Raw genomic sequence first — 25,383 nt, 5'->3', positions numbered from 1 at the left:
GAATGTAACGTGTCGCAATGATGCAAAGGATGCTAGGGAACTAGTGGAGAACGGCTTCTGCTTTAGCCGGGCGGGGCTGTACCTGAGACGGGAAGGCTCGACAAACAGAGTATAGTGCATCTCGCCCTGGCATGCACAGGCTGTAGCACGATGACAACACACTCATAGACAAACTGGATAATTTCATAGCTCTCTGCTTTAATAGGTAGGGACCGACTACATACTCCAAGCTAGAACAACACATCCTCTAATCACTGCTTACCTAGGCATTCCCCTTCGACGAAGCTAGGCTTATGGAATCACCCCAATCAGCCAGAAAGCAACGCTTCATCCTTCGCTACCTAGGTAGAGACTGCTCAAGAATGCTTGATAGTCCACCTAACAGTCGACTTCCCGATGCCAGAGTTGTCGCACTCCGTCTGTCCCTGGGAGGCAACAACACCGCCAGACTTTGTTCATTAGCACAGAAACTTGGCACTTCCTCGGGAGAGCTGGAACGTACCTGCCACTTGTTGAGGGCAAGCTCAGTGATATCCGCTATGTTCGAAGACCCAATCCAGGTCTCCTGGATGTTGCGGGTGCCAGCTTCGAAGACACAGGTGCCGTAGTACAAGACACCGTGTGTGTCGGGAGTGTTGTCCCAAACGCCATAGTAGGTGTTCAGGCCGCGGGTATCTGGTGAATGGTAAGTCAGTCGCTCTTTTGGCCACAACTACTCTACAGAAGTGAGTTCAGAGACTTGGAGGCTTACAGTCACGGATCACCGCACAGTCTGCCGTGTTGGCGAAAGGAGCAGGATGCGGGTCGAGCGTGGTGCCATCACAGGTGTCAGAGTCGGGGGAGCCAGTGAGCAGAGCTCGTGTCGCCACATCACCGGGGTTGGCAGACACGACTACTGCTGCGCTATTGAGGTAGAGAGTTTTGCCATTGAAGTCGATCGGAATCCATTGAATCGCAGCATTAGCGGCAGAGAGGGGTATTGGAGCTGGAGCTGGAGCCGCAAAGGCCAAAGGAAGCAGAGCCAAGCTAGAAAGACTGAGGAGTTTGGAGGAAATCATGTTGAACAATGAGTATTGGTAATTGTCGAGTTTCGTGTGCTTGGTGATGCTGTTGATGCTGGTGCGAGATTTCTCTAGAGCTGGCAACGTCTTATATACAACAACATAAGCAAGGGACTCTGTCTTGAAAGACGCAATACAGGTCTGTATCTTCGTTGCAGGTAGGCTTTCCGGTCTCACGCTGCACTCTGCCAATGGTCTAGATGCTAGACAGTTGGTGGTCGACTTCCAGGAGTGCCTCGTGTCTGCGCGGAAGTTGAAGTAAGCTTCATATCTGTGCAGGAATTTATCGTTTCTACGCAGGTCAGCACATCAGTGCTTACAAGTTCGTCTTATTCCAGGCGGTAGGGTGGCTTTTAGGCAGTGACTCTGACTGAACTACGTCTGAGGGTATTCGGGATCGGTGTTGCAATATCAATGACATGATGTCGAAGCCTATCATGATGTCTGCTTTCATAGCTTCGCGTTACACTGTTCTCATCGTGATAAGTCTAATCGGTGACGGAACCATCTCAGGGGGCTTGAAACGGTGAATGGCGACGGACTTCAAATTCGATTTTAACCTCAGAAGAAGGCAGCGATGACAGCCCCTTGCCCTCGTATCTGGCATGCGTGTAATACTGGCGCAGAGAGGGAATCATCTAATTACTTTGGGCATGTCGCGCATGCCGCGGTCCGGCGTGAAGTGGAAGTGGGCGACCCGGAGCACATCCGAGTTGTACGAGAACAGGGGGGCTTCCCGAGGCCATCCTCCCCTCTCGCCTCTTATTTTTTGTTAGACGCTTCGGATCTCGAGATTTCTCTCTATATAGTCTTGTGATAGCCAGGTATCGAGAGATGTGATGTGTCGAGTATCTGAAATCATGTTTGAAGTCTGACATCATGCCAGACCCTGTTACGACTTCAGCTCTGACATGCTGCTGCAACTTTCAGCTATCTCAAAGCATGCCTGACTACCAACTTTAGGCGATGCAATGAGTTCACAATGACGGGGAGCCTATGGGGCGCGGTACGGGACCACCCTTAGTCCAGCTTGCCATTCGAACAGCCATGTGTTCATGCACTCAGATCCACGCACCACTGTTACTCGTTGAGAAGATGAAATCTCTGTCGTGCTTCCAGGTACATAGGATGGAATCTGACTCACATGCATATTCTCGGGTCAGGACTATATATCGACTTGGCACAGACGGGCCTAGGCTCCGGCATGTCCAAAAAGCCTCGCCGCTAACCGCTTGAGCCAGGCCTTCGGTATACGAGAGTGTGAGTCTGTGAGAACAGTTGCGCGCGTAGCGCGGTCGACGCAAGTCTATAGTTTCTGGTAGTCATGGTGCTGGTGTAGGAGCTCTCAAGGCTTTACGCCGACATGCCGACCAACCTCACGAGGCCTTACCTACCTGGGTGTGTAGCGCCTTGGCGAGGCTGCGCCGCATCCAACTGCTCCAGGGCTTTCTCGCATCCATCCACGCTGCCTCGACTGGCGTTTTCACTCATGCTCGTCGTGTCAAATCATTGTGTACAATTTATATCGCCTTCTGGTGCGTTGTTGCAGCTGAACAGCGCGACGACGGAACCACGGCTTTGATGTCGTTTCTCCTCCGCGCGGGCGAGGTTCTCAAGGGCCGCATAGGCCGCTACACGATCACCAAGCAAGTCTCACCGACACTTTGGTTTGCGAAGTGAGGCCAGGATATCGCCTTCTATGCCTTGGCCACTGACAGCTATGCAAGGGACCAAGGACATAAAAAAGTGGTGATCAAAGGCGGACCTCCAACGGTGCGAGCAGAACGTGATGCGCTCAAAATGTTCCAGCATTGCCCTCATATCAGACCATTGGTCGATGAAATGGATGGGCCACCTGCCATGCCTCCGCTTATTGCTTTGCGGTATCTCGACAGTGATGTCCTAACTGCGTCGATTGAAAGGAAGTTGAGCCGAGAGGAACTGAAATATGTTACTCGGATGCTGCTGCTAGCTCTGAATACTCTGCACGAGAAAGGCTATGTGCACTCGGGTACGTATGCGCAATGCATTTGTTGAAGTAAGTGGACCGGCCTGACAGGACGACAAGACATCAAAACCAACAATATCTTCTTCAATTCTCAGGAGGGACCCAACCGCTTCGCTGATGTTCAGCTCGGTGATCTGGGCGACTGTTGCACGGTGGACTCAGAGCGGGCTCGATCTGGAAAGCTTGTGGGTGCGCCTGTATGGTCTAGTCCAGAGGTTATCCTAGAGATGCCTTGGAACACCGCAACGGATATATGGTCGTTTGGTACCGTGGTATGTATTGAGATTCGGCTGAAAATTGTCAGAAAGCATAAACTGACCGTCCGCTCATCAGGTCATCAGTCTAATCTACGGTGGAGATAGGAATTTGTTCCAGCCGCAAGATGTAAAGCGCGGTGAACAAGGGTACTTGTTAGGTGTCCTCGAGCGACAGTTCCGCTATTTTGGACCCTTTCTTCCACCGTTTATAGAAATGGGAGACGGAGGGATCGCCCAAGTCATACAGTATTTGATGGAAACGATCCCGTATGACGAACTAACACCGTTCGCGTCTGTCACGGAAGGACAAGTGGCGAAGAAGGACAGGGATTTCATCTCGAAGATCATGCAGCTTGATTGGAGAAATCGACCTACGGCCAAAAAACTTTTGGAGGATGAGTGGTGGCAAGACGACTGAGATAGCTTTGGTTTGTAAGGCGCACTTGCATCACCACCTGTACGATGTGTATTATGTGTTGTACTATACACTGTACTGATGTAGAAATACTGGATATCTTCGCTCAGTGTTTACGACCCCACTGGGGTTTCACCCTCAAGGCTCTGATTCCGTGAAAGAGGGCTACAGAAAAGCACCACCCCGCTTGCTAGCGCTCTGTTTAGCTCCATCAATACATCAAGACCATTGCATCGGCTACAGGTAAAGTTGGCGTTACATTCACGTCTCTACCTATCGCCATCAACCATGGACATCACTGGGCTCGATCGCGCTACCGGCAGACTGGTCATCCAGATCAGACTAGACGAGATTACAGAAGCGCTCGAAGGCGTTCAACTCGACGACAATGGTACTGCAAGCTATCGCGCTATTCGTCACACGCTTCAAGATCAACTATCGATCATCTATGGGCAGGTATGCTGTTAGCCTACAATGAGCGGGACACTCCGCGAATCTGCGATAATATCCCACTACGCTGAATGCATTAAGATACTAACACATCAGCAGGATACTCATAACGAAAGCGACAACGGCGACGAAGCAAGACGTACGCCATCGAGATCAAGCAGCGACACCTCCGCGAATAATTCCGATGACGAAGGCGTCGTAGCAGAGGAAGCAAGTCCCACACCAGAACTCATTGAGGTGCCGGAGTCAGAACCCGAGCTGGAACCAGAGGCTACTGCCGATTGTGGTGCCTGCGGTGATGCAAAGCCCGAGAAGGACACCATCGAGCTCGAATGCTCCCATGTTTACTGCAAGGACTGTATCGTAGACCTGTTCCGCTTCGCTGTCCACAAAGATACCTCACTCTTCCCGCCTCGATGCTGCAAAGCCACCATCCCACTTGACACGAACGAAAACGGGGTAAAGGGCTGCAGTGTTCTACTGCCTAGAGAGCTATTGACCGAGGTCGATGAAAAGAAGGCAGAGCAGGAGAAGGCTCAAGAAACCCCATGTTCTGGTGCGGATTGCGATCACGTTATTCCGAAAGGAAACATCAGTGGTGGCGTTGCGACATGCGATCTGTGCGACACCAAGACGTGTACGGTATGCGAGGACGAAGCGCATAAAGGATTGTGTGCCGAGGATGATGACACCAAGATGTTGATGGCCACAGCTGGAAAGGTCATGTGGCAACAGTGCACCAAGTGCAAGAATCTGGTCGAGCTAGACACTGGCTGTTTCCATATCGTGTAAGTGCAGCGCGCGAGATACTCCCATTTCGATTTACTAACATATATAGTTGCCGCTGCAGTCATCAGTTCTGCTACATGTGCGGCGCCACATGGAAGACATGCATGTGTCCGCAGTTCGACGAGGGTCATCTTCTGAGGCCGACTCCTACCGATGCTCTAGACATGGCACCGACCGTCTGCCAGCACGTGTGGAAACAACATGAGGGTACCGCATGTGCGCGATGTGAACGTACCGATCTCTTGTCCGTCATGCAATGCACTCGCTGCCTCCTTGAGCAGTGTAGTCGTTGCGTGAACAACAGATGACAGTCTGGATCTCATTTTAGAACGAAGGAAACTGTTCTCACAGCGGATGAAGAGTTGATATGATTACAGAGGTATTGGTTCATTCCTGGCTCGATAGCACGGCGGAAATGCAAGGGCTCCAGGCTGATCAATACATGGCGGTCTGCGTCAATGATGCTAAATACCTGGGTCATTTTTTATCTCCTGACCCTCTTCAACGAGATCAAAAACTTAAAATACCCGAGTAAATATACACACGAATGATCCTAATGATGCTTTCGTTACGGATGTTCCTGCAAGTCACCCAACTTGTCGTTAGTGCCTTGGCGATCGACATGACGGCGAGAGTCCAAGGACTGCGCCGCACAGAATCTTTTGTGCCATGTCTTCTTCATCCGTGAACACACCACCCGAGATGAGACGCTAAAGCTGTACGTATTTATAGACTAGCTCCGCTAACCAAGGGTTCTCGCGTTGAATACACCATGTCGTCTCTTTTCCGGGTCGGCCAAGTTCTTAAGGGTAGCATCGGGACGTATACAATCACTCAAGAACTCAAAGAAGCTGTCTGGCTCGCTAAGTCTGTGTTATGGTGACAAAGAAACTTGTAAACCTCTAACGGCCGCCAGAAACCAAGCGCAAAAGCTGGCGGTGATCAAGGCCCAGCAGGGTCACCATGGGGTTACGAACGAGCGAAACGTTCTCGAGAAACTTCAGCATCGCAGCCCCTATATCAGAGCAATGGTCGAAGAGATCCAGGGCCCAGATCTTCCCGTCACAATTGCTTTGGAGTATCTTGACACCACCATTTCGGAAGCGTCCGCGGAAAAGGCCTTGAATCGAAAAGAATTGAAGCACGTTTCGCGCAGCGTCCTAGAGGCTCTAAAAAGCCTTCATGATGACGGCTATGTACATGCGGGTATTCATTTTCTGCCGCTGGTAGCGAAATCTTGGAGCTGATTATACTCGAAGATCTCAAACCGGATAACGTCTACGTCAACATGCAGGAAGGCGAGAACCGATTCAGCGAGGTCAAACTTGGCGACATGGGGAATTGCTCTCATGTCACCAGTGCAGGTCCTACTTCTGGGACTCCGTGTGGCGCACCAACATGGGTAAGCCCAGAAACCATTCTGCAACTACCGTGGAATACAGCTGCAGATATCTGGGCATTTGGACTGCTGGTAAGACAATCGGACTCGTGCCCGTTACCATCACCCCGGGTTCATCTAGCGTTCACTGGGCTGATGACTACCATGTATAGTTTGTGCACATGCACTACGGCTCTCACTTCAACCTATGCGTCCCTCAGGGCCCAAAAGCCGAGGAGGATAAGGAAAATCTCCCCTTGCATGTTCTTCTGCGACAATTATACTGGTTCGGGCCGTTTCCAAACAAGACCGTCGAGATAGCTGATGAAGAGATTACTAACACCCTAGCGTCTTTGAAGAGGAACAATATGCCAGCGCAGCAGGGAATGTTCAAGGTCATCTCAGAGTTGGAGCTGTCAAGGAAGGATAACGAATTTGTCCGTAGGATAATGAAGATGGACTGGAGGGATAGACCGAGTGCGAAGGACCTGTTGGAAGATGAATGGTGGAGAGATGAATGAGGCTGGGCTGATGACGTACTATGAATAGCAGTGACATTCACACTTTGTGAATGACATTGCAATAGGGTCATGAGGGATGTATAACACTTTACTGTACCATAGCTTACTTCACTCACCACAAAGCGCCCTTCGGGCTTGCTCCCCTCCTCCACACAATCACAATCGTCATAACCAAGCAATCAGCAACGTCATAAATACCTCCCTTCCTAAGATCTTGTCTTCGCTTATCATAACGCAACCAGCCAGATTCTTCAAGAAATACAAACGCTTCGAAGGTCAACAACGCGATGTCTTACCCACCAAATAGCCCCGAGGTCGTTCGTCGCCACCCCCAACATGGCATCAGAACTGCGGGTGAGATCGGCGCCGTATCACCTCATTCACGCTCATCTTCTCCGATGGACGTTCGCACGATCATCTGCGCAGAGGATGACTGCAACAACAAGCTCGATGTCGTACCACATGGACACCATACTGGGTTAGTCGGCAAGGACAATGCGATATATATCAAGGCTAGGTGCAAAGAGTGTGAGCCGCCAGTGACTGTAGCGAGTTGGTGGGAGGGATACGAGAAGAGCGAAGAAGGCAGTGATGATTGGAATGAGGAACTGGGTGATTGGGCGGATGAGTTCTGAGACGACAAGAGAGGATGATGGCTGGGACGATGGTAGAGGCAGCCGCATGAAGTTTCAAATAAGATATTTGATGTAATCAGTAGAGACATGGGGGTTTAGAGATTGGGTTGGATTAATACACATCTGCATCTACCATGTATTCCAAAGTCACTTTATTTTGACCTCTATCTGCCCGGTAATTGATACCCTGAGGAAGAGCAGGAAGAAGGAACGTGCTAAAACACCTGAGCGCCTGCACATGCTTGTTTTCACCCCTTCAGGTGTCCGATGGCCTAAGGACTTGCTGTTAGTCTGTTTTACGCGCCATTATACAGCCAGTGAAAAGATACTGTCTGTAAATCCGAGGTGAAGGCAGAGGCTGCGTTCAGCGGTCTTCTAGCGGGTGCGGGTGCGCCCTCGAAGCAGCTCAGCCTCCTCCGCAGTGACGGTCATCAGACCTGAGCCCTTCTCATCCATTTTCTTCTTCAGCGACTCAGCAGCAAGTCGCTCTTTAGCAATGCGCGCGTGCTTCTCAGCCTGGTTATACTCCCAACGCTGACGGCGCTCTTTCTCCCGCTCTCGCTCCCGGCCTTCAACCTGCCTCTTTGCCATTCCAGCAAAGAATATATCAGCGGACTCCATAGCTTTCCTTAACCGAGTGTGCTTCTCCAAGAACGCCGCAAAGTCTTCAGGGTCGGGTATAAGGCGTTTGTAGCGGTCGTGGCAAAGGTGGTTGACCATTGCGGTCCAGAGTGGGTCTTTGTCAGACATGGCGTTCTGTTCGACGGCGATGATCTCTTCGTAGCTCGGGAGCTGGGTCTTGAGGTACTCGACGTAGCCGGCGTGGATATGGCTGCAGTAGCGCTCCATACCTAACAGGCGGGCAGCGCGAAGAAGCGCAACGTCTTCACCGAAGGTCTTCTGAGCCGGGACAGCGTAGGCCTCGAACTCATTGCACGTCTCGTGCATCCAGCCGATGAGTAGAAGGCGGACTGCGCCAGGGTGTATATGGCCACGTGAGAAAACATACTCATGCAACTGAGGATTAGCGGTGAAATATTTGTGGAGAACAGTAGAAGCAGCCATTGCTGCGCGCTTGGAGATACCCTCAACGGATGTATCTCCAATGCGAATGGTGACGCGAGGGCCTTGGAGAAGAGCCTGACGCTGCGCTCGTATCATCTCGAGCAGGTTGTCGATAGGCTGATCTATGACGGTGGAAGACGGCGATAGGGCTGACTGCTTTACTGCAGTCTTTGGCTGGGGAGGGACATCGGCAGCCTCGGAGACAGGAAAAGACGACGGCGGGGTCGGCTTGGGGTCGGATCCGAGATTAGTAGCGGGTTTAAGGTTGGTCTTGGTAGTAAGTGGCTCTTTGGGCAAAGAGGCGGTCGCAGAGGCGTCAGTGTCGGGGATGCTGATGGTCTCATTGATCAAGTCTTCACCTTGGTCCGGTATGGCGTTCTTGGTAGTATCAGCAGACTCGGGAGAACCAGACTGCTCAGTAGAGGAAGCGATGTTGTTCTCGTTCTTGAGGAGTGCCGCCTTCTTAGCAGCCCGGTTGCGACGAGAACGTGCAGACTTGGACTTGGATTGGCCTTGGATAGCTGGAGATGGCTCACTAGACCTGGGGTTAGCACATGGCGTTATTTTGATGGTGATTGAAACGTACGAAAGTTCTGCAGCTAGGTGACTGCTTGCAATGTCCGTGGTCGCCATCGTAAACACGATGATGATGCGGCGCAGACTGAGCGGTTCGACGTGATTCCGCGTTTGTCAGTTGGAGAAAACAGAAGAGCCGTCTTTACGTAGTGGGAGTAGATTTGGTATAGAGCTCAGTGTTCTTAGGCAGCGAGCTCGAGGCGCGGTTTATTTACATGCAAACGGACGGGTCCCAGTGCACGTGACTACCTAGGTAGGCAGGGACCCGAGCGCAAAACTGTCGCACAACGCGAGGAAGCCGGATTGAATGAGGAAAGAGCAATGTGGGGTAGTCCTAATCGGGACCCTAGAAGATCATGAATATCGCCCTCATCGGACTACTCGTGCCCGTTTTCATACTCCTGGCTCTTTCTAGTTATGCTGATGTAGCATCTCATCGCAGCTTTCTTACGCATTTGGAGAAGGCCATCGCGACTGCTAAACCGTGTGCCTGAACCGCTATAACTCTTTCTGGATTGCAACTTGTCAATGATCTAAAGGACTCGTCGCTTGATTGAAAGTAAATATATTTGTGGCAATATGCGGCTTGTAGTCAAACGTCATGTTCAATCAGACGGCAGAAGACTCTTGTGGAACGCGTATGAGGAAAATGAGTATTTGCACACGATGAACGACTGACTGTTCAATGACGACTGGAGTTGGCGACAGAGTGTTGAAGTGAAAGAGCTGTCGCGCGTGTCGGACGCGTGCCTGCTCGGCACAGTAGCGCCAGCCGAACTTACTCCGGATGACGCGATTCCTGAGCAACACCCGTGGACTGTTTGCTCTCCACCATCAGCACCGCCGTCATAGTCGCAACAGGCCCTAGCCGACACGATTACGTGCAGAAGGCCCAAGCCATCTATCTCAGCTTATGCTTCCAAGTACTTCGCTTCCCTTCAGCGCATCCGACGCGTCAGACATCAGAATGGCGTTTGGCCGCTCGCCAACAGTCGCCCACGGAGACTGACGACCACATTGACTGAGCCCTCATCAGCCTCAAATTATGCGCCTAAATAGGATATAGGAAACCTTCTCAAAGTTGCCGCGTCTCAGCAACCGATAGAACCGCCATCTTCGCTCCGCGCCGTAGCCCGATCGTCTCGTCAGACAGCCTCGCATCATCTCCAGAGCCACAAGCTGGCTGTTCTCTGGTACCGACAAGAACCTTAAGAACACCAACATGCACGCTGCGACTACAATCACACTCTCACGCATACCAACACCACTGTAGAAGTTCGGCTCTTGTCGAGGTAGACAGAGGGGTCCCAACGGTCACGAAGCTCCACATGCGATTGAAGGGAGCATAGTCTGAAGCTCGCTTGGCTGGCGGCCGCCCAACACATCGTAATCCACGAGGATACGGTGTCTGCGGCCTTGAGGATTATAGCTGTAGCCCACCAGTATCCCACAGATATATACTTGATAGCCTCGCCGCTACCTCATCCCTCGACAATGCCCATCCATTGTTCTGTGGGATCTTTACAGGGCTCTTCGAATGGCTGTGATGCCATGTCATGGGTTGTGCGTTGTGCGATACATTAGCATATCACAATGGCCTTTTCGCTTGCTCGACTTCACTCGCTAATACGCCCACCCTATGTTCTAGCTGGAAGAATGTACAACAAACGCATTTGAGTAGAGCGAGATTATCGTAGCTTATCGATCGCCATCATGCCGAACCCTGTACTGATCACTCTTCCGACTGCGCCAACTTGGTCGCCTGTGATACGGCGCGACGCACCAAATGTCCGAGCTAAGTCAATCATTGGCCAAGAGCAAAAGCGCGATCGTATTATTACGGAAGCGATTGACATCCCTGAAAGTGGACCTTTAAAGCGCATCGCTGAACACTCGATAAACGTCCTTGATTTGGATACCAAAGACCGCAAGGTACTGCTCGAGGGACCAACCGTGGATGTCATTGCCCGGGGTATCGTCATCCGGAAAGACGTAGCTCTTCGTGCGTTGATAGCTTCATGCCAAAAGGCCAATGATGCCGTTCAGATCACGCCCCAAATCACACGATTTCGTATGCATAGTCATGCCGATGAAAGAAGTATCAAACGCTTGCTTGACGTATTCACTACATCCAAGCTTCTTGGCCTTGATCGCGTTGACCTTGTGTCCGGTAATCTTCGTAACGATGTACTAACATACCAAGCGTGTTTAGTTCTCGGCATCCACTACACTCACTCTGTATCTCTCCTCGGCACCCTTTGCGCGCTCGTATCATCTCGACTTCTCAGTATTAGCGAGCTCGAGATGTCGGTACGTCGCTTCCCTCCCACAAACCCTTTAATCAAGCATATCGCTCAAGAACTCTGCCGCAGAAGGTTCAAAAAGCAGACACCCGACATTCTTGAATTCGAGAATTGGCTCAATGGAAAAGGCAAGGAAGGACTTAAAAAGGCTATGGCGGCATGCGACAAAGTACATAAGATAACAAGGCAAGCAGTCACTCGGAGAAAGTGCGACTGGAGGAAGGATGCTGTGCTACGTCTGTGGGGCGAGGATGTGGATGGGGTTTGTGTTGAGGAAGAGGCCGAAGACGACATGGAACCGGACAAGATCAAACGACGAGACTCAAAGTTACTGGAGTAGAGCTTCTAGAACTATCATAAGCGACTGCTGGGCCTGGTTAACGGGCATGTAATGTATGGTTAAGCTCAGTAGTGATCGACGATGTGTCGCTTCTTGCGTATCCTGAACAAGTGATGAACGGACTTTATTCTTTGCGAGGGTACTGTAGTGCTAAGTCCCAAGACCCAACGCCTTCGAATGAAGGACTCCAACCCGGCACCAGGCGAGCTAACCTATTTTATGCCACTGAGGCCACTCAAGAGACGTGAGCTTGATTTGAACTCTCAGAAGCTTCATTGGTTGACACCGGTGCTGCGAATGGGGTATCAACACTCATCAATAACTGCCGCTTCATCTCCCAGCCCCTGCTGTCGCCGTATACACAGAATTTGATACCACGTTGAGATGCTGCAACCACCGCATCGTGTAGGCGTTCGATCATTTCCGATCGTAAGTCACGGAGTGATGCAGGTTCACCTTCGCTTACCCATCCAGAAGTTGGCGTTACGGCCAGATTGAAGCTTTCAAGAGTAAGCACTGTCGCCGGACTTACTATGAGCCGCCATAAGCTAGACCTGGATGGGGAGTCCAGTGGCCCTGTGTCCTCTGATCGCAAACGAAGGTCTTCGAGTGGCACTGTCATGGCATCGGTTACTTCTAAGTGTCTGATGCTAGGGGGCAAGAAGGATACACGGCTGTCTTGTGTCATTTGGCGTAGGTATCGGGAAAGTAAGGTGAAGTCGATGTGCAGGGTATGCAGCTCTTGAAGAGCATAGAGCGAATCGAGGATGCAGTTCGTTGGCATTGAATCGTCGTCGGGACGAACGCAGCGAAGAGTTTTTAGACATGGTAGGTGTTTCCGTAAGAGATTTGACATGACTGGGATTGCTTGCCCTGGCTGTATTACATCGCATATGTGGTCGAGGCTGAGATATTCCAGTCTTGAGGCACAGGGGTGAGAAAATAGCGACTCAAAGGCACTGGGCGTGATGTGAACATTGAGCAGCTCCAATTTTCGAAGGGCCATCTGCGGAGTGGATATCATCCTAAAATTGAGCACGTCGCAGGCCCACATGCTCAGTTTTTGGACTGCGCCGGGTAGCCCGAAACTGAAGGTGTCCCCTCTCGCCTCGAAACCATAGACATCAAGCTCCGCAAGCTTCGGACATATAGGTGATTGTCTATAATGGTCCCAATCGTGTAGGGAAATAACCTGTAGTGTGATATCGAGAGATCCTGGTGCGATGGTTCCCAGATGCGCCTCCTGTACATTTGGAGCGAGGGCGAATATTAGAGCTAAAACTCCATCCAGGCTGGGATCTTCAGGATCGACATCGTCCGTTCGCTTGAAGACGTCCGCCAACCACACTTTGGCCAGTCTATCGCTCTTTAGACCAAGGCTGTCGATCGTCTTCGTAACACTCGAAATGTATTGTTGCAGCATATGCGTAGTATGGCTGAGCTCGGTATGTTCTGATACGCTTGATGTGCAAGTGTAGCAAGGTTCGGTGTACTCTTTGGTATCTTGCGCAAGCAATGTGATGCGCGAGATGTGGCGTGCGAGCTCCGGCCGGTCGAGCAGAGTGATGATCAGGCGCTTCGCACGAATTTCAGCTTTGTCGTAAAGGTTGATGTCACGGTACAGGATAGGTTCTGCTACGTGATGGTAGTATCGAGACACGCGCGATAGAGCGCAGAGAGCCTTTCGAGATTTGCCGTCGGAGAGATGATTGGCTATGATAGTATCAAGCTCTGTGGAGAGAGCAGTGAGAGACATCGTTGTTGCCCGAGATGAAAAGTTGGAAAGACTGTTCTTGATGCGTGGCTGAGTAGCTGGTATGCGTATTTCGTCTATGTATTCAGCGTAAAATCTACCACTAGGGGATGCGTCGGTATATGCATGGCTGTGCGGTCTGGACTTTAATAGTAATGTGCAAACCATATGCACGGCGTGACTTGCTCAGCTAAGGAGAAACTTGGTCATGAATCGGTCTCATGCGCCTACTCAGGGTAAACCATCTTTCTCCCAACACCGCCGTCTACAACGACCTCCTGACCAGTGACAAACTCGTTGCCTATGAGGTACTCCACCGCCTTCGCAATATCCTCCACTTTACCTACTCTGCCAGCAGGATGCCAGTCGACGTCGGCCTTTGAAAGACCCTCTTCCCACTTGGTTTGACCTTCATCTCCAGCTTTACTTTCGTTGGCGACGTGAATCCATCCGGGAATGATCGCATTCACCCTGATCTTGTGACGATGGCCTAGCGATACTGACATGGACTGTGTCAACCCCAACAGTCCAGCTTTGACGGATGAGTACGCTTCGTGGTCATTTTCTGATTGGTATGCGCGCGTTGATGACATGTTGATGATGGTACCAGGCGAATTCGGAGTAGAACTTCCTGCAGCGAGAAGCGGAACGCATAGCCGACTGAGGATGAACGGTGCAGTGAGACCGATCGCAACCTTTAAATCCCACTCTTTTTCCATGTCTTCTCCCTCAGCTTCCATGCTGCGATCCTCCGATATTGATAGGTCTGTCGGGAAAGCATTGTTGATCAAGACGTCGAGCTTGCCATCAAATTTCCGCTTGACTTCTTCCACAGCAGTCTTCAACTCCGTTCGCTTGCTGAGGTCACACTCAAGCGCAGACCAGCTTTGCTTTCGATCATTTGACCATTCTTCAGCTCGCGTACGGACATGCTCTAGCTCTTCTTTGTTCGAATCCAGAATGACGACGTCATGTCCAGATGTCAGCAGCTGTCTGAACAACCCGCGCCCGATACCCCTGGCACCACCTGTCAGGAGCACTTTGAGATGCTGCGGAGCCGCGCTCATTATGATTGGCCAGTAATAGCAGACTGGGATGAAGGGTAGATGTCGTGAGCACGGAAGTTCTGCTAATGGTCGGTGTCTTTAATTTACTTTTATTAATGGGCTGCCGTGGGTTCATGGCGCCATGACGTCATGACCAAATCTTCCCGCGCGCATATCCCGAGCTCATCTCTCCTCCCACCTACAGCCCGTTGCTACTGCAGATTTATCCTCGGAACTTAACGATCGGCAAGAGAGGAAAAATGGGATATTCTCGAGAAGCTCGGTGGGATGCAAGATTGTATCTTCGGCGATATTGCGGAGTTCAGCAGATCGATTTTCTGGGAACAACCAAGGCTGGGCCGCTTTTGAACGCGTCTTCTCCAGTGACTGCACAGGTCCACAGGGGCGTCCTGTCGAAATACTTGACCTGCACAGAATGCGAAGGAAATGCGAACCACCCTATCAGCTAGGCAACGAAGACCCTATCACGCGGCATTCATCAATCTGCGAGGTGTGAAATCACGTGATACAACCATTGGGGAAAGTCATGGGTATGTACTATGCTCGCACTCTAGGGCCCTGTATACATGAACGTTTACTTACAACCCCGAATCGATTTGATTGAGGACCACTTCAGAAGTATAAGCATCCCAATCATTGCAAAGTTGAAACTGCTCATCCCCAAATGTCTGCTTCTGGATATCCTCTGGTCTCTCCAAGATCTGCATGAAAAGCCCTCCACTAACGTGCCAAGCGAGATGGCAATGCAGTGGCCATGCGCCTGGATTATCTTGTGCGAATTGCAGTACCAAGTACGAAGGCTCAACAGTGCCGGTGGTGTTTCGTGCATTCTGCATCTGGTGGACATCGCGTCGCAGCGTGTTCTCCGGATTTGTCACAACGCCGTCCCACTCGCCGAAGCCTTCAGCCAGGATGTGGTAGTCATGGCCGTGCAAATGCATGGGATGACCGCCAATGAGACCGTGGTTGACCATGTGGATGCGCACATGCTTCGCACCGGGGAATTGGTACACGTTCCATTCAGGATTGAAGTCCGACTCATTACGCTTTGCTTTCAGAAGAGTTGGTTTGTTGTAGTTGCCGTGGTAGGTGCTGTTGTTGAGATACCAGATGAAGTTGGTGCCATTGGAGCGGAAATCAAAGTCCACACGTTCGACATGGTCTGGCTCTTCCAATGGGACCTTACACAGCGGGATACCCTGGGTGATGGGGTCGTTCTTGCATTGCTCAAGTTGTTCCTTCGTGACATCAGAGGTAGACTTGGGGATAGCGTCGGTACTGGCATTCTCGTAGTATACTGCCGCAAGAGCATTAGGCGAGATGCCGTCGGTGAGTGTACAGCGAAAGCCTTGAGCAAGTTGAGAGCGCATCCAGAAGGTATCGCTAGGCTTGCCGATAGCTTCGACTATGACATCAGTGCGCTGACCGACGGCAAGCGTGACGACGTTGGTCGTGTACGGCTCGACCGGGATGTAGTCTACGGCGATGACTTTCAGTTTGTGCCCATCGATGCTGAACTTCTGGTTGCCTTCAGCGCCTGTGTTGATGAGGCGTAGTAGATGCTTCTTTCCAGACTGGAATTTGAACTTAGAGATACCTGCATTAGGCGTGCAAGGCAAGGTTGTATTGGCACATGGGTAATTCATTCTTCCGTTGATGAGATTGTTATTTGAGGGCGGGAATTGGCCGTTCATAGTGCCTTCAACAAGGGTATAGTAGTCAGCGTGGAACCAATCTTCGAGAATGATGGGGCCAATGTCGATGTCATAATCCTCGTGTTTTGGCCCATGTATGACCATGGGGCCGTGAGCGCCACCGGAGTATTGGGCACTGTAATGGCCTAGAAAATTAGCTTTTGCGTATCTCAGTGTAGTATTGAAGAACTTACTGTGATACCAAGACGTCCCGTAGCGGTCGGCCCGGAAAAGCATCTCATAGTAACCGCCGTTTGGAGTGATCGGGCATTGACTGACAGCAGGGACACCGTCATACCAGGTACTTTCTGTCTGCAAAAGGCCATGAGCATGAAGGGTAGTACCTTCATCGGTCAAATCATTCGTAACTCTCCAAAGGATCCAATCACCCCTGATGCGGTCAGTAAAAGCATTACAATGTTATGGGACAGTCCATACCAGTTGGCTTCAATCAGAGGACCGGGGAATTGACCATTGACTGTGAGTCCATTCCTGGTGACACCATCTGGAGCGATCGTTTGATAAGCCACGTGAAGATCGTATGTTCTTGTCACGCCAGTGTCGGGCATGGAAGGACAAAGAAGATCAGCCTTTGGTTTGGAGGCCGCAGAAGCGATAGGCTCGAGCGTCCCAGCAGCAGTCGGTCCGAAAGTGGTAGACCCTGTGGCGTTTGCATAACCGTATGGATAACCAGATACTGTAGGGTGGAGAGAATGTGTTGATGGTAGCCTCGTTGGTTCAGATGTATATGCGCCATCGGGATTACTGCCCGGGAGACCATTTGCCGGGAGATGGGGAGTGTCGATCAAACCCCATTGTGAGTTACCACACTGTTCGACATTTGGAAGTGAGCTCTTCAGATGGTCGGTGCCCTTGGTAACCCAACACGGTTCTTCGTAGTCATGTTTGGCGGGCCCGCCGTATTCGTAGGGTGTCGAAGGCTGAGGAGGGGCGTACGCTTCTCCATGTGATGGTTTACCCGGCCACTCGAAAGGGAGAGGTACGTCGTTGTAGGGATTGTAGTATGGCCCGCCATGCCCATGAGAGTTGGTCGTGGGTCGTGCTGTGGCGTATTCAGTGACTGTAGCTGTGACGACCTGGCAGATGGGCGCGGTGCTGAACTCAGAAGGGGTGACTGCGTGGAGGACAGACGACAATGAAGCCGTAGCGGCGAAGTAAGGAGCGTAGGCTACCATGATTGTAGCAACAAAAGATGGCTGTATGACTGTTCACGAGCGACCACAACAGGCTTGACTGCGCAAAGAAGGAACGACTGTGTTGAGAAGCGAGACACTGCATCCGAAGGTATGCTGAAGGCCATGTTATATGGGATTCTATGACAGTATGCCAAATACCCAACGTTCTATGTTTGGCCGTGGGGCTTGAGAATACGATGAAGCGAGCTATGTGGCGGGAAAAAGTATGGGCCGTGAATCTGAAAGTGGTCGAGACACCCGAGGCGAGGCGAGGCGCAAGAAGCAACGCGCTGTAAGGCTTCCATTTGTGGATCAGGCAAGCGGTATAGCGAGTAGATCATGAGAGCTCAGCGTTACTGTTGAGCCCAACCCGTGTTCCCCTTGGCGTCGTTCGGGCACCGAGGCGGGAGAAGGAGATGAACTAAGCCACTCAATGTTCGGCATCATCGACGTTGCGATAAGATCTGCAGACGCAGCATCCGCGGCATACATGCCGTCGCCGTTTTCGCGTTTAAGGTTTTCCCGACGATATGCAGGTACGTGCCGGAGTATGCCAAGCGACACGATTGTACATCATTAACGTATCCAGTGTGATGGTGGCATTGCCATACTTGTTTGCGAGTCAGCTTCGAGGAATGTGGGACCACATGTGGTATCTGTGTAGCCATATTCTGAATCAGCTATCATATTTCGATACCTCGAAATGCGGGACTCATAGCCTAATCTTTTGTTGTTGTGATGGTTCGTATTTTGCTGCCGTGAGTGCCGTGTGCCTAGGTAGCCCAGAGACATGCTACGCTCCCAAGATCGCGTAGAACCGTTCGCAATAGTGGCTTAGACGAAGCAGGCGACTGCATGTTCTCCTGAATGTGTGGAGATGATGAAGAGAAGGCTGCGCTGTGGAAGCTGAGGTGAGTGGCAAAGTGGTGTTGAGGCGTCGGGATAAGCACTGGTTAGCGCTGACACCTCCCGCACACTTGGGCATGGCATCCGGCTAAAAAGGGGCCTGGCGCCGATCGCTCAAGACCACTTCTACTCCAGAGTAATTCCAACTGAGGGCTGACAGTCGTTACTGGCGGTGTTGTGGCGACACAAGGGAGCTATGCAGCTAGATGTCGAATTCGTGTCTTTCCTACCCGTCGGATCACGACCATACCATGCTGTCTGTCAGTACCCACATCGCGACCACCACATTGCTCTCAAGATGGGAATACGGCAAAGAAGAACTTATAAGTGACGCGCTATAGGCCGTTCATCGATAATGCAGCACATGGCACGAGTCATTGAGTGACATGTTGTTTGGCAAAAGAAACCTCATGGGCCAGGCTCAAGGCTTCTACCGCCACATCGTCAGCAGTCCTCGGGTACATCCTACCGAACTCAGAAGGGTACAAAAATTGCTGATAAGGGTTGAAAGCTAATCCGACATGCGCAGATAGTTTCGCGGTCTGTTTAGTATTGTTCGTCGATCTTGAGTGCAGATTTCAGGTCTTGACACCCGCTTGCGATACACGCCCTGCGTCCACATCATCTCCTGGCCAGGTCCCCGGATCTTTCTCTCCATATGTTTGGAAACAGTATCCTTCAGCCTGTTCTGAGGCATCGAACGCCTATAATGGAGATTGCCGATGCACCGCCAGCAACTAGTAACACCGCACCCGCCGCAGTGCATGACGAATCGTAGCCAGTCGGCGCTGCAATCCTCACAGTTCCCCCCAGTCACACGTTGCCAAACGTGCAAATGCTCAGCGGGCTCTGGTTCTGGAGCGGGGGCTGGCTGGCCGACTGGATCAGGGCGAGTCAGGAACTCCTCATCCCACTGTGGGCATCTGCATGTTTTCCAGGGCACGCCGCAAAGGTAGCAAAACTCATGACCGCAGCGGCAGTACATATGGAAACAACCCTGAGAAAGTTCGACCATGTTTCTACATTTGGCGCATTGCTGCCACTTGGCCCGCCTCGCTGCATCCATGAGGAGTTGTATATGTGGGTCGCTCGGACACAGTCCGTCATGTGCACGATGTTTGCACTGCACGCATGTCATCTCGTTGCAGTCGATACAGGTGCCTATATCGGCGCTAATATCTTTGACCCGAATGAAAGCGGTGCAGTCGATATTTGCGCAATATGTCGGATTGGGTGTCGCAAGCTCCTCCACCTTGAGGTCGAACTTCTTGACGTATCCTTGCGGAAGCATGGTACGACATACTTCCAGCGGAATTGGAATGTTGCAGCATTTAGGAGGAAAGACCGAGACGTCTTCGAGGGCCCTGACGAAGAAGTCATGAAGACAATCTCGACAATAGCTATGAGCCACAGGTTTGCATTCGAGTGTCAGGGTGTCTATGGTCGGTATATTATCGAGACACATTCCGCACAGAGTGAGGGGCTCTTCCGGGGTAGGTTCCGAGTCGTAGTCAGTCCCTTCTTCTTCGGTATCGCTTGTCTCATCGGGCTCCGTTGAAGTTTGCGAACCCATCTCGTATGCGTGTATTTCGGCATAGAGCTCCTTTGCACGAGCCCACTGCTCATTGGTACCGAGGGAGCGATCGTTGGACAGGTTCGTAGCGTAGGTCGAGCTGAGTACGAATTCTGGGTCTTCGGTACTCAAGCCGGCCAAAGTCAAAGCGAGCTGATGGTCGGCAATGGCCTGTCTTTCTTCTTCGAGAAGCTTTTCGAATTCTGCGTCAGTCTCACGCTCAGTTTTGGAGAGCTCGCGCGCCATCGCGTCCGGGTCGAGGACTATGCCGAGTGTTTGGGTCATTGGAGGGTGTGTGTGTGTGTGTGTCGCGCCCATTGAATAATGGAAGGGATGAGAAAGAAATCGCGCCGCTGAAATTTCCAGAAAACCTTGTGGGCGCTGGGTCCCAAGGTCGAGTTGGTGATCATGACAACGCTACTGCGTTTGTCTTCCAGATTGGGAAACCGCGGTGATTCCTCTGTCACCGGTGTAAGAGCGCTGCCAGAGCATCCGCAATAAAGGGCTCCAACTGCTGCAGGCTGCAGTGATGCTGCTGCATTGCAGAACAAGAATCCGATTTGACTAGAGATTTATTTAGCATACAAGGAGCATGCCTCATCAGGGTCGCTGTAGTAGACCTTGTCATCCTTGGATAACGCCTTTGGCGGCTGTGTGCACAAGCCCGTATCTCATCCTAGATATGGGGTTAGTGATGAGTTTGAGAACATGAGCTAGACACGCGCAAGCTCTGAGTGAGCGAACAAGCAACGTCTTGCGAATAAGTTGATAACCATAGTCGCTGATTGAAGGTCTCGCGGAGCATTGCTACTGGGAACAAATGACCATGCTGATCATCTGTCGAAACCGAGACCGATTCTTGTTGTAGGCCTGATCGTTGACTGCGCGTATTATGCGACAAATTTTTCGTGACATGAGACGGCGAAGAACGAGTTGCATTGTGAGTTTTGGCCGATGCGGCGCGCTGGCGATGACATCATCACGAGCCTTCGGTGCGTAATAGCCTGGCGGCCTCTCTCTACTGGCAACCATGATCCAACACCGCCTTTACATACGCGCCTTCATCTCCTCAACGTTGGATACTTCATCCTTCAGACTCAGTCACTTTACCGCGATCCTTCACGGCGTCGAGCGCAACCCCAGCAGCGATCATGCAGTTGGTGTTTCGTCTCGCCCCACCCCAACGTTTCAACGTGCCGCGCGCAAAGCGCATGAGCATGAGCGCGCATTCCTCCATGACTCCATCCGCATACGGCGTAAAAGTCGACTCAGGGTATTATCCTGTGGCTATTTAGCCGTCTTGTCATTCTCCGACGAACATGTTCACATCCACACTCGAGCCGGTGTTGATACCTCGACCCTGGGTTGGCAGACCCGCATTGTATCTTAAGCTGCAGATTCTGGAGATTGCAGAGGATGCCATCATTAGATTCTGCAGCCATACCCTATCGCACCATCATCTCCGAGGCAAGGCAGGTGCCAAAGCAAGTGCGATCAAGAAGTTGTTGCGATCCATCTTCTGCAAGCTCTGCTCCAGCCATCGCAATAAGCAGTTGCAATGCGTTAACAGCCACACCAATGTGCAGTTTGCAGCGCGGGACAGTAACGCCAACACTTTACAGAGGATGCCTCGGAGCCCCTGCAATGTGAAGGATTCTCGTCTCGTCCAATGTCAAAACAGCACTAAGCTCTACTCGGCTCGAACTCCAGGCACAGTGCATCTCCACCAATCAGCGCTCCACATGTCAAACCTGTCAGTCGTCGTTTGACCCATGGACCTGGTTCTGGTTCCCAAGAGTTCTGTTCTTGGCCTAGGTATCCATCCTTCGTTCATCTATCCGAGTGTGGCTGCAGACACATAGCGCCCCGGCGTCAGGTTCGAGATTGGACCGGTGGTAAACGAAACGGCTAGCTATGCAGCGTGCCACATATTCCTCGGCTTCACGGCTGGACTCATCTCCTGCGCTGGAGGATATAAGTCTTCGAGCTCGCCAGACTTGTAACAGTAACGCAGCTGCGCTGGACATTCTTTCACTACAGGACTTCGTCATTCATTCGTTCTTTCGCCTTTTCAGTCACTCTTTTGTCAACCTTTGACTTGTCACTCATTCCAAACATCATTACTCGCATCAATATATACACTATGAAGTCCGTAGCTGTCCTCCCCGCCATCCTGGCGCTGGCCAACGCCCACGCCACTTTCCAACAACTCTGGAAGAACGGAAAGGATCTTGAGAGCACCTGTGCCAGGCTGCCACCTTCCAACAGCCCCGTTGAGGACTACACAAGCACTGCGCTGCAATGTCAGTACCCCTCGAGTTCCCACTTTGGATCTGTGCTGACATCAATCTAGGCAACGTTAGCCCTGCCCCCGCTGAGGGAAAGTGCGACTTCGAGGCTGGTGACACAGTCACTATCGAGATGCACCAGCACAACACCCGTGACTGCAAGGAGGAGGGTCTTGGTGGTGCTCACTGGGGTCCCGTCCTCGCATACATGTCCAAGGTTGAGGATGCTGCCACTGCGGATGGTTCCAGCGAGTTCTTCAAGGTTTACCAGAACACCTGGGCGAAGAACCCAGATGCCACTCAGGGCGACAACGACTTCTGGGGCACCAAGGACCTCAACTACAACTGTACGTACGGTATCATGTCCTCTGGATACTACGGCTAACGACTCAATAGGCGGCAAGCTTGACTTCACCATCCCCAAGAACATCGCTCCCGGTGACTACCTTCTCCGTGCTGAGGCTATCGCCCTTCACGCTGCAGGCCCCGCTGGTGGTGCTCAGCACTACATGACCTGCTACCAGCTTACCGTCACCGGTAGCGGAACCCTCGAGCCCAAGGGTGTCACTTTCCCAGAGGCCTACTCCAAGACTGGTCCTGGTCTTGGTTTCTCCATCCACGCCGATCTCGACTCATACCCCGCCCCTGGCCCTGCTCTCATCGCTGGTGGTACTGAGGCTACCCCCGAGCTTCTCACATTCGGCGAGCTCGCTGGTGCCCCTGCTGCTACCGCTACCGGCGGTGCTGAGACTCCTGCTGCCTCCACCCCGGCCTCCGCTGTCGCCTCTTCCACTGCTGCTCCCGCTTCCACCAGCGCCGCTGCTGAGGCTGAGCCTTCTTCGGTTGCCCCAGTTGAGGTCACTTCTGCCGTTGAGAGCTCCGCTGCCGCTACCTCTGCCGCCGCCACCTCTGCTGCCGCTTCTTCTGCCGCTGCTCCCGAGGTCTCCAGCGTTGTCGCCCCCTACCCCGTAGCCAACAGCACCTCTTCGATGCTTCCTGGCACCGTCTCCAGCGCTATCGTTGCTCCTACCACCATGCTCACCGCTGTCCGCCCCACTTCTACCGCTGAGCCATCTGGCCCCATCAAGGAGTACTACCAGTGTGGTGGCCAGGGCTTCAAGGGTGACAACAAGTGCGCTGAGGGTCTTGAGTGCAAGGAGTGGAACCCATACTACTCCCAGTGCGTCAAGCCAGAGGCCAACAAGCCCGGTCCTTCCAAGGGTCCTATGCCCTCCGCTCCTGCCCCTAAGCCCACTGCCGTTGCCCCTAAGCCCACTGCCGTTGCCCCTAAGCCCACCGGCGCTGCCCCAAAGCCTACCCCTGAGGCTCCCAAGCCCTCAGCTGCTAAGCCCACCCCTGCCCCGATCGAGGCTGAGCCTACCTCCGTCGCACCCGAGGCCGTTGAGCCCACCAAGCCTGCTGCTTCATCCGCACCCGCACCCTCAGCCGGTGCTGGTGAGAAGACCTACACCCTCGAGACCTTCATTGCTTTCCTTGAGCAGGAGGCTGGTAGCGAGTCTGCTGCCAAGATCCGCCGCATGATTGAGGCCCTTCAGTAGACAACTTCGCATCTTTTGCGATGTTCATCTTGTATATATACTTACCCTAGATGGGTAACTTCGATTCTTGTAGCGATGTTTTTGGAATGATACTTCTACTTCTTCATGAAATTCACCCTGCTCTGCAGACTTTGCTACCTCTCAAATGCATACCGATGGAGTTCATTGATGCCCTTGTGCTGTGTTGATTCTCATCTGCACATCGCCGTGGCCAATTTCAACATGATTCAACATTTTGGGAACGCGCCCACTCGAGAATAGTCGCGTGCGAGATATCCCTGCCACTAGGGGCAGCTACAGTTCGTGCGGCAGTTTTCAGCTTGCAGTATACATGATATTGAATACTGATAACCAGGCGGCTTACAAGGTAACGTGTCTTCCAACCCCGGATTATTTGTAGAATGCGACACCAGTTCTGCCCATCCCTCGTGCTTTCTTCCAGGAGCGATCCGGTTGCTGCTCATCCAATATGTGGTATAAATGCCATAGCATCAATCTTCTTGTGAGCTGAAGTTGGGAGGTCCCACAGCTGGGAGACAGCTGCATACACAAGAAGTCCGCGGGGTCCGATGTATACGTGTACTATTATCGAGGCAGCCACGAAAATGGTGAGCGAATGTAAGCGCTGACCCAGTTTCAACAAGGGGAAGAAAAAACCGGCTGCCGCTATGAAGAGCGACGAGAATCTCCAGGCCCAGCGCATGAAGCCGATTTTGAACTCGCTGTTCCAAGCCAAGAGATGTAACCCTCCATATATGGATCCACACATCAGGCAGAGTGTAGTGTGCCAGTAGGTGTGTCGCCGGCGGTCGCTGAACTGCCGGTTCTGAACTTGTGGCGTCACATACGTGCGGGAGGAGTTGGCTTGAGGGATATTGCGAAGGTTGTACATTTGTATTGCTTGTTAAGCCAAGCCGAAACACGCGACCTCGGCTTTGCTCAAGCGAAGTTCGTCGTTCGTAGATGTCTCATAGTTGTTGTGCCAGCCCCGAAACTGAAATCCATGTAGAACGTCTCCCTTGATCAAGCTGCAATCGCCAAAGAGTGCAGGCTGCACGGCTTGGAAGGGACGGGTTTCGTCTGTTTGGATGGCGAACGTAGTTTTGCGATGGTGTTCTCTTAGCAGATAACTTGAAGACATTTGGCAAGAAGTGCTGTCATGAGCTCATGTTCCGCTGATGGTGATTGATATTTGGATACAGGTGTTCAGTGGTATGTACCACAGAAGCATGTATGTAAATAGCGCGAAGGTAGTATGCCCTCTTTCTCATCCCTTCCATTATTTAATGGGCGGATTCAGTCGTCATCTCCAACAGTAGTATTTGTAGATGCTTGAGAGAATAGAGGAAGCCTTGTAGGCAAGGGCGCGATCGTTGACGGCGACACATGGATTTCGTGAGTGGGTTCGCTCTGAGACAATCTGTGAGTGTTGGGGTGAAGAGGTCTGGAAGATATGTGCGGGTACGTGCGGGCATGGTGTTGTTGTGTAGGCAGAGCTTGTTGTCAAAGGGTAGGAGCGTTATGGCTCCGACGTGGAGTGGATGGAACT

The 25,383-nt window shown here is 51.9% G+C and overlaps 9 protein-coding genes across 9 annotated transcripts; 4 read left to right on the top strand and 5 right to left on the bottom strand.

Moving 5' to 3' along the window:
- Positions 1-356: 356 nt before the first annotated feature.
- J4E87_003715 (uncharacterized protein) lies at positions 357-1,058 on the bottom strand (the record flags this gene model as incomplete). Its single annotated transcript, XM_049375340.1, has 3 exons — positions 357-449; positions 503-675; positions 752-1,058. 3 exons carry the CDS (start codon positions 1,056-1,058, stop codon positions 357-359), a joined length of 573 nt encoding a protein of 190 aa, XP_049235262.1.
- Positions 1,059-4,029: 2,971 nt separating this feature from the next.
- J4E87_003714 (uncharacterized protein) lies at positions 4,030-4,983 on the top strand (the record flags this gene model as incomplete). The annotated part of the gene is made up of 2 exons (XM_049375339.1): positions 4,030-4,197; positions 4,291-4,983. 2 exons carry the CDS (start codon positions 4,030-4,032, stop codon positions 4,981-4,983), a joined length of 861 nt encoding a protein of 286 aa, XP_049235261.1.
- Positions 4,984-6,268: 1,285 nt separating this feature from the next.
- J4E87_003713 (uncharacterized protein) lies at positions 6,269-6,879 on the top strand (the record flags this gene model as incomplete). Its single annotated transcript, XM_049375338.1, has 2 exons — positions 6,269-6,451; positions 6,532-6,879. 2 exons carry the CDS (start codon positions 6,269-6,271, stop codon positions 6,877-6,879), a joined length of 531 nt encoding a protein of 176 aa, XP_049235260.1.
- Positions 6,880-7,889: 1,010 nt separating this feature from the next.
- On the bottom strand, positions 7,890-9,212 carry J4E87_003712 (uncharacterized protein; the record flags this gene model as incomplete). The annotated part of the gene is made up of 2 exons (XM_049375337.1): positions 7,890-9,114; positions 9,166-9,212. 2 exons carry the CDS (start codon positions 9,210-9,212, stop codon positions 7,890-7,892), a joined length of 1,272 nt encoding a protein of 423 aa, XP_049235259.1.
- A 2,247-nt stretch (positions 9,213-11,459) lies between these two features.
- On the top strand, positions 11,460-11,798 carry J4E87_003711 (uncharacterized protein; the record flags this gene model as incomplete). The annotated part of the gene is made up of 2 exons (XM_049375336.1): positions 11,460-11,465; positions 11,544-11,798. The coding sequence occupies 2 exons, from the start codon at positions 11,460-11,462 to the stop codon at positions 11,796-11,798; spliced, it is 261 nt and encodes an 86-aa protein (XP_049235258.1).
- A 1,980-nt stretch (positions 11,799-13,778) lies between these two features.
- On the bottom strand, positions 13,779-14,618 carry J4E87_003710 (uncharacterized protein; the record flags this gene model as incomplete). The annotated part of the gene is made up of 1 exon (XM_049375335.1): positions 13,779-14,618. The coding sequence occupies one exon, from the start codon at positions 14,616-14,618 to the stop codon at positions 13,779-13,781; it is 840 nt and encodes a 279-aa protein (XP_049235257.1).
- A 578-nt stretch (positions 14,619-15,196) lies between these two features.
- J4E87_003709 (uncharacterized protein) lies at positions 15,197-17,508 on the bottom strand (the record flags this gene model as incomplete). The annotated part of the gene is made up of 3 exons (XM_049375334.1): positions 15,197-16,458; positions 16,507-16,703; positions 16,751-17,508. The coding sequence occupies 3 exons, from the start codon at positions 17,506-17,508 to the stop codon at positions 15,197-15,199; spliced, it is 2,217 nt and encodes a 738-aa protein (XP_049235256.1).
- Positions 17,509-19,227: 1,719 nt separating this feature from the next.
- On the bottom strand, positions 19,228-20,272 carry J4E87_003708 (uncharacterized protein; the record flags this gene model as incomplete). Its single annotated transcript, XM_049375333.1, has 2 exons — positions 19,228-19,293; positions 19,667-20,272. 2 exons carry the CDS (start codon positions 20,270-20,272, stop codon positions 19,228-19,230), a joined length of 672 nt encoding a protein of 223 aa, XP_049235255.1.
- Positions 20,273-22,130: 1,858 nt separating this feature from the next.
- Positions 22,131-23,834, top strand: J4E87_003707 (uncharacterized protein; the record flags this gene model as incomplete). Its single annotated transcript, XM_049375332.1, has 3 exons — positions 22,131-22,290; positions 22,341-22,622; positions 22,672-23,834. 3 exons carry the CDS (start codon positions 22,131-22,133, stop codon positions 23,832-23,834), a joined length of 1,605 nt encoding a protein of 534 aa, XP_049235254.1.
- Between the last annotated feature and the right edge of the window lie 1,549 nt (positions 23,835-25,383).

Source organism: Alternaria ethzedia (assembly GCF_023757985.1).
Source record: "Alternaria ethzedia strain BMP 0044 chromosome Unknown scaffold_6, whole genome shotgun sequence".
Taxonomy (NCBI): domain Eukaryota; kingdom Fungi; phylum Ascomycota; class Dothideomycetes; order Pleosporales; family Pleosporaceae; genus Alternaria; species Alternaria ethzedia.
The sequence above is the reverse complement of the archived record's forward strand: the minus strand, read 5'-3'. Positions and strand labels throughout refer to the sequence as shown.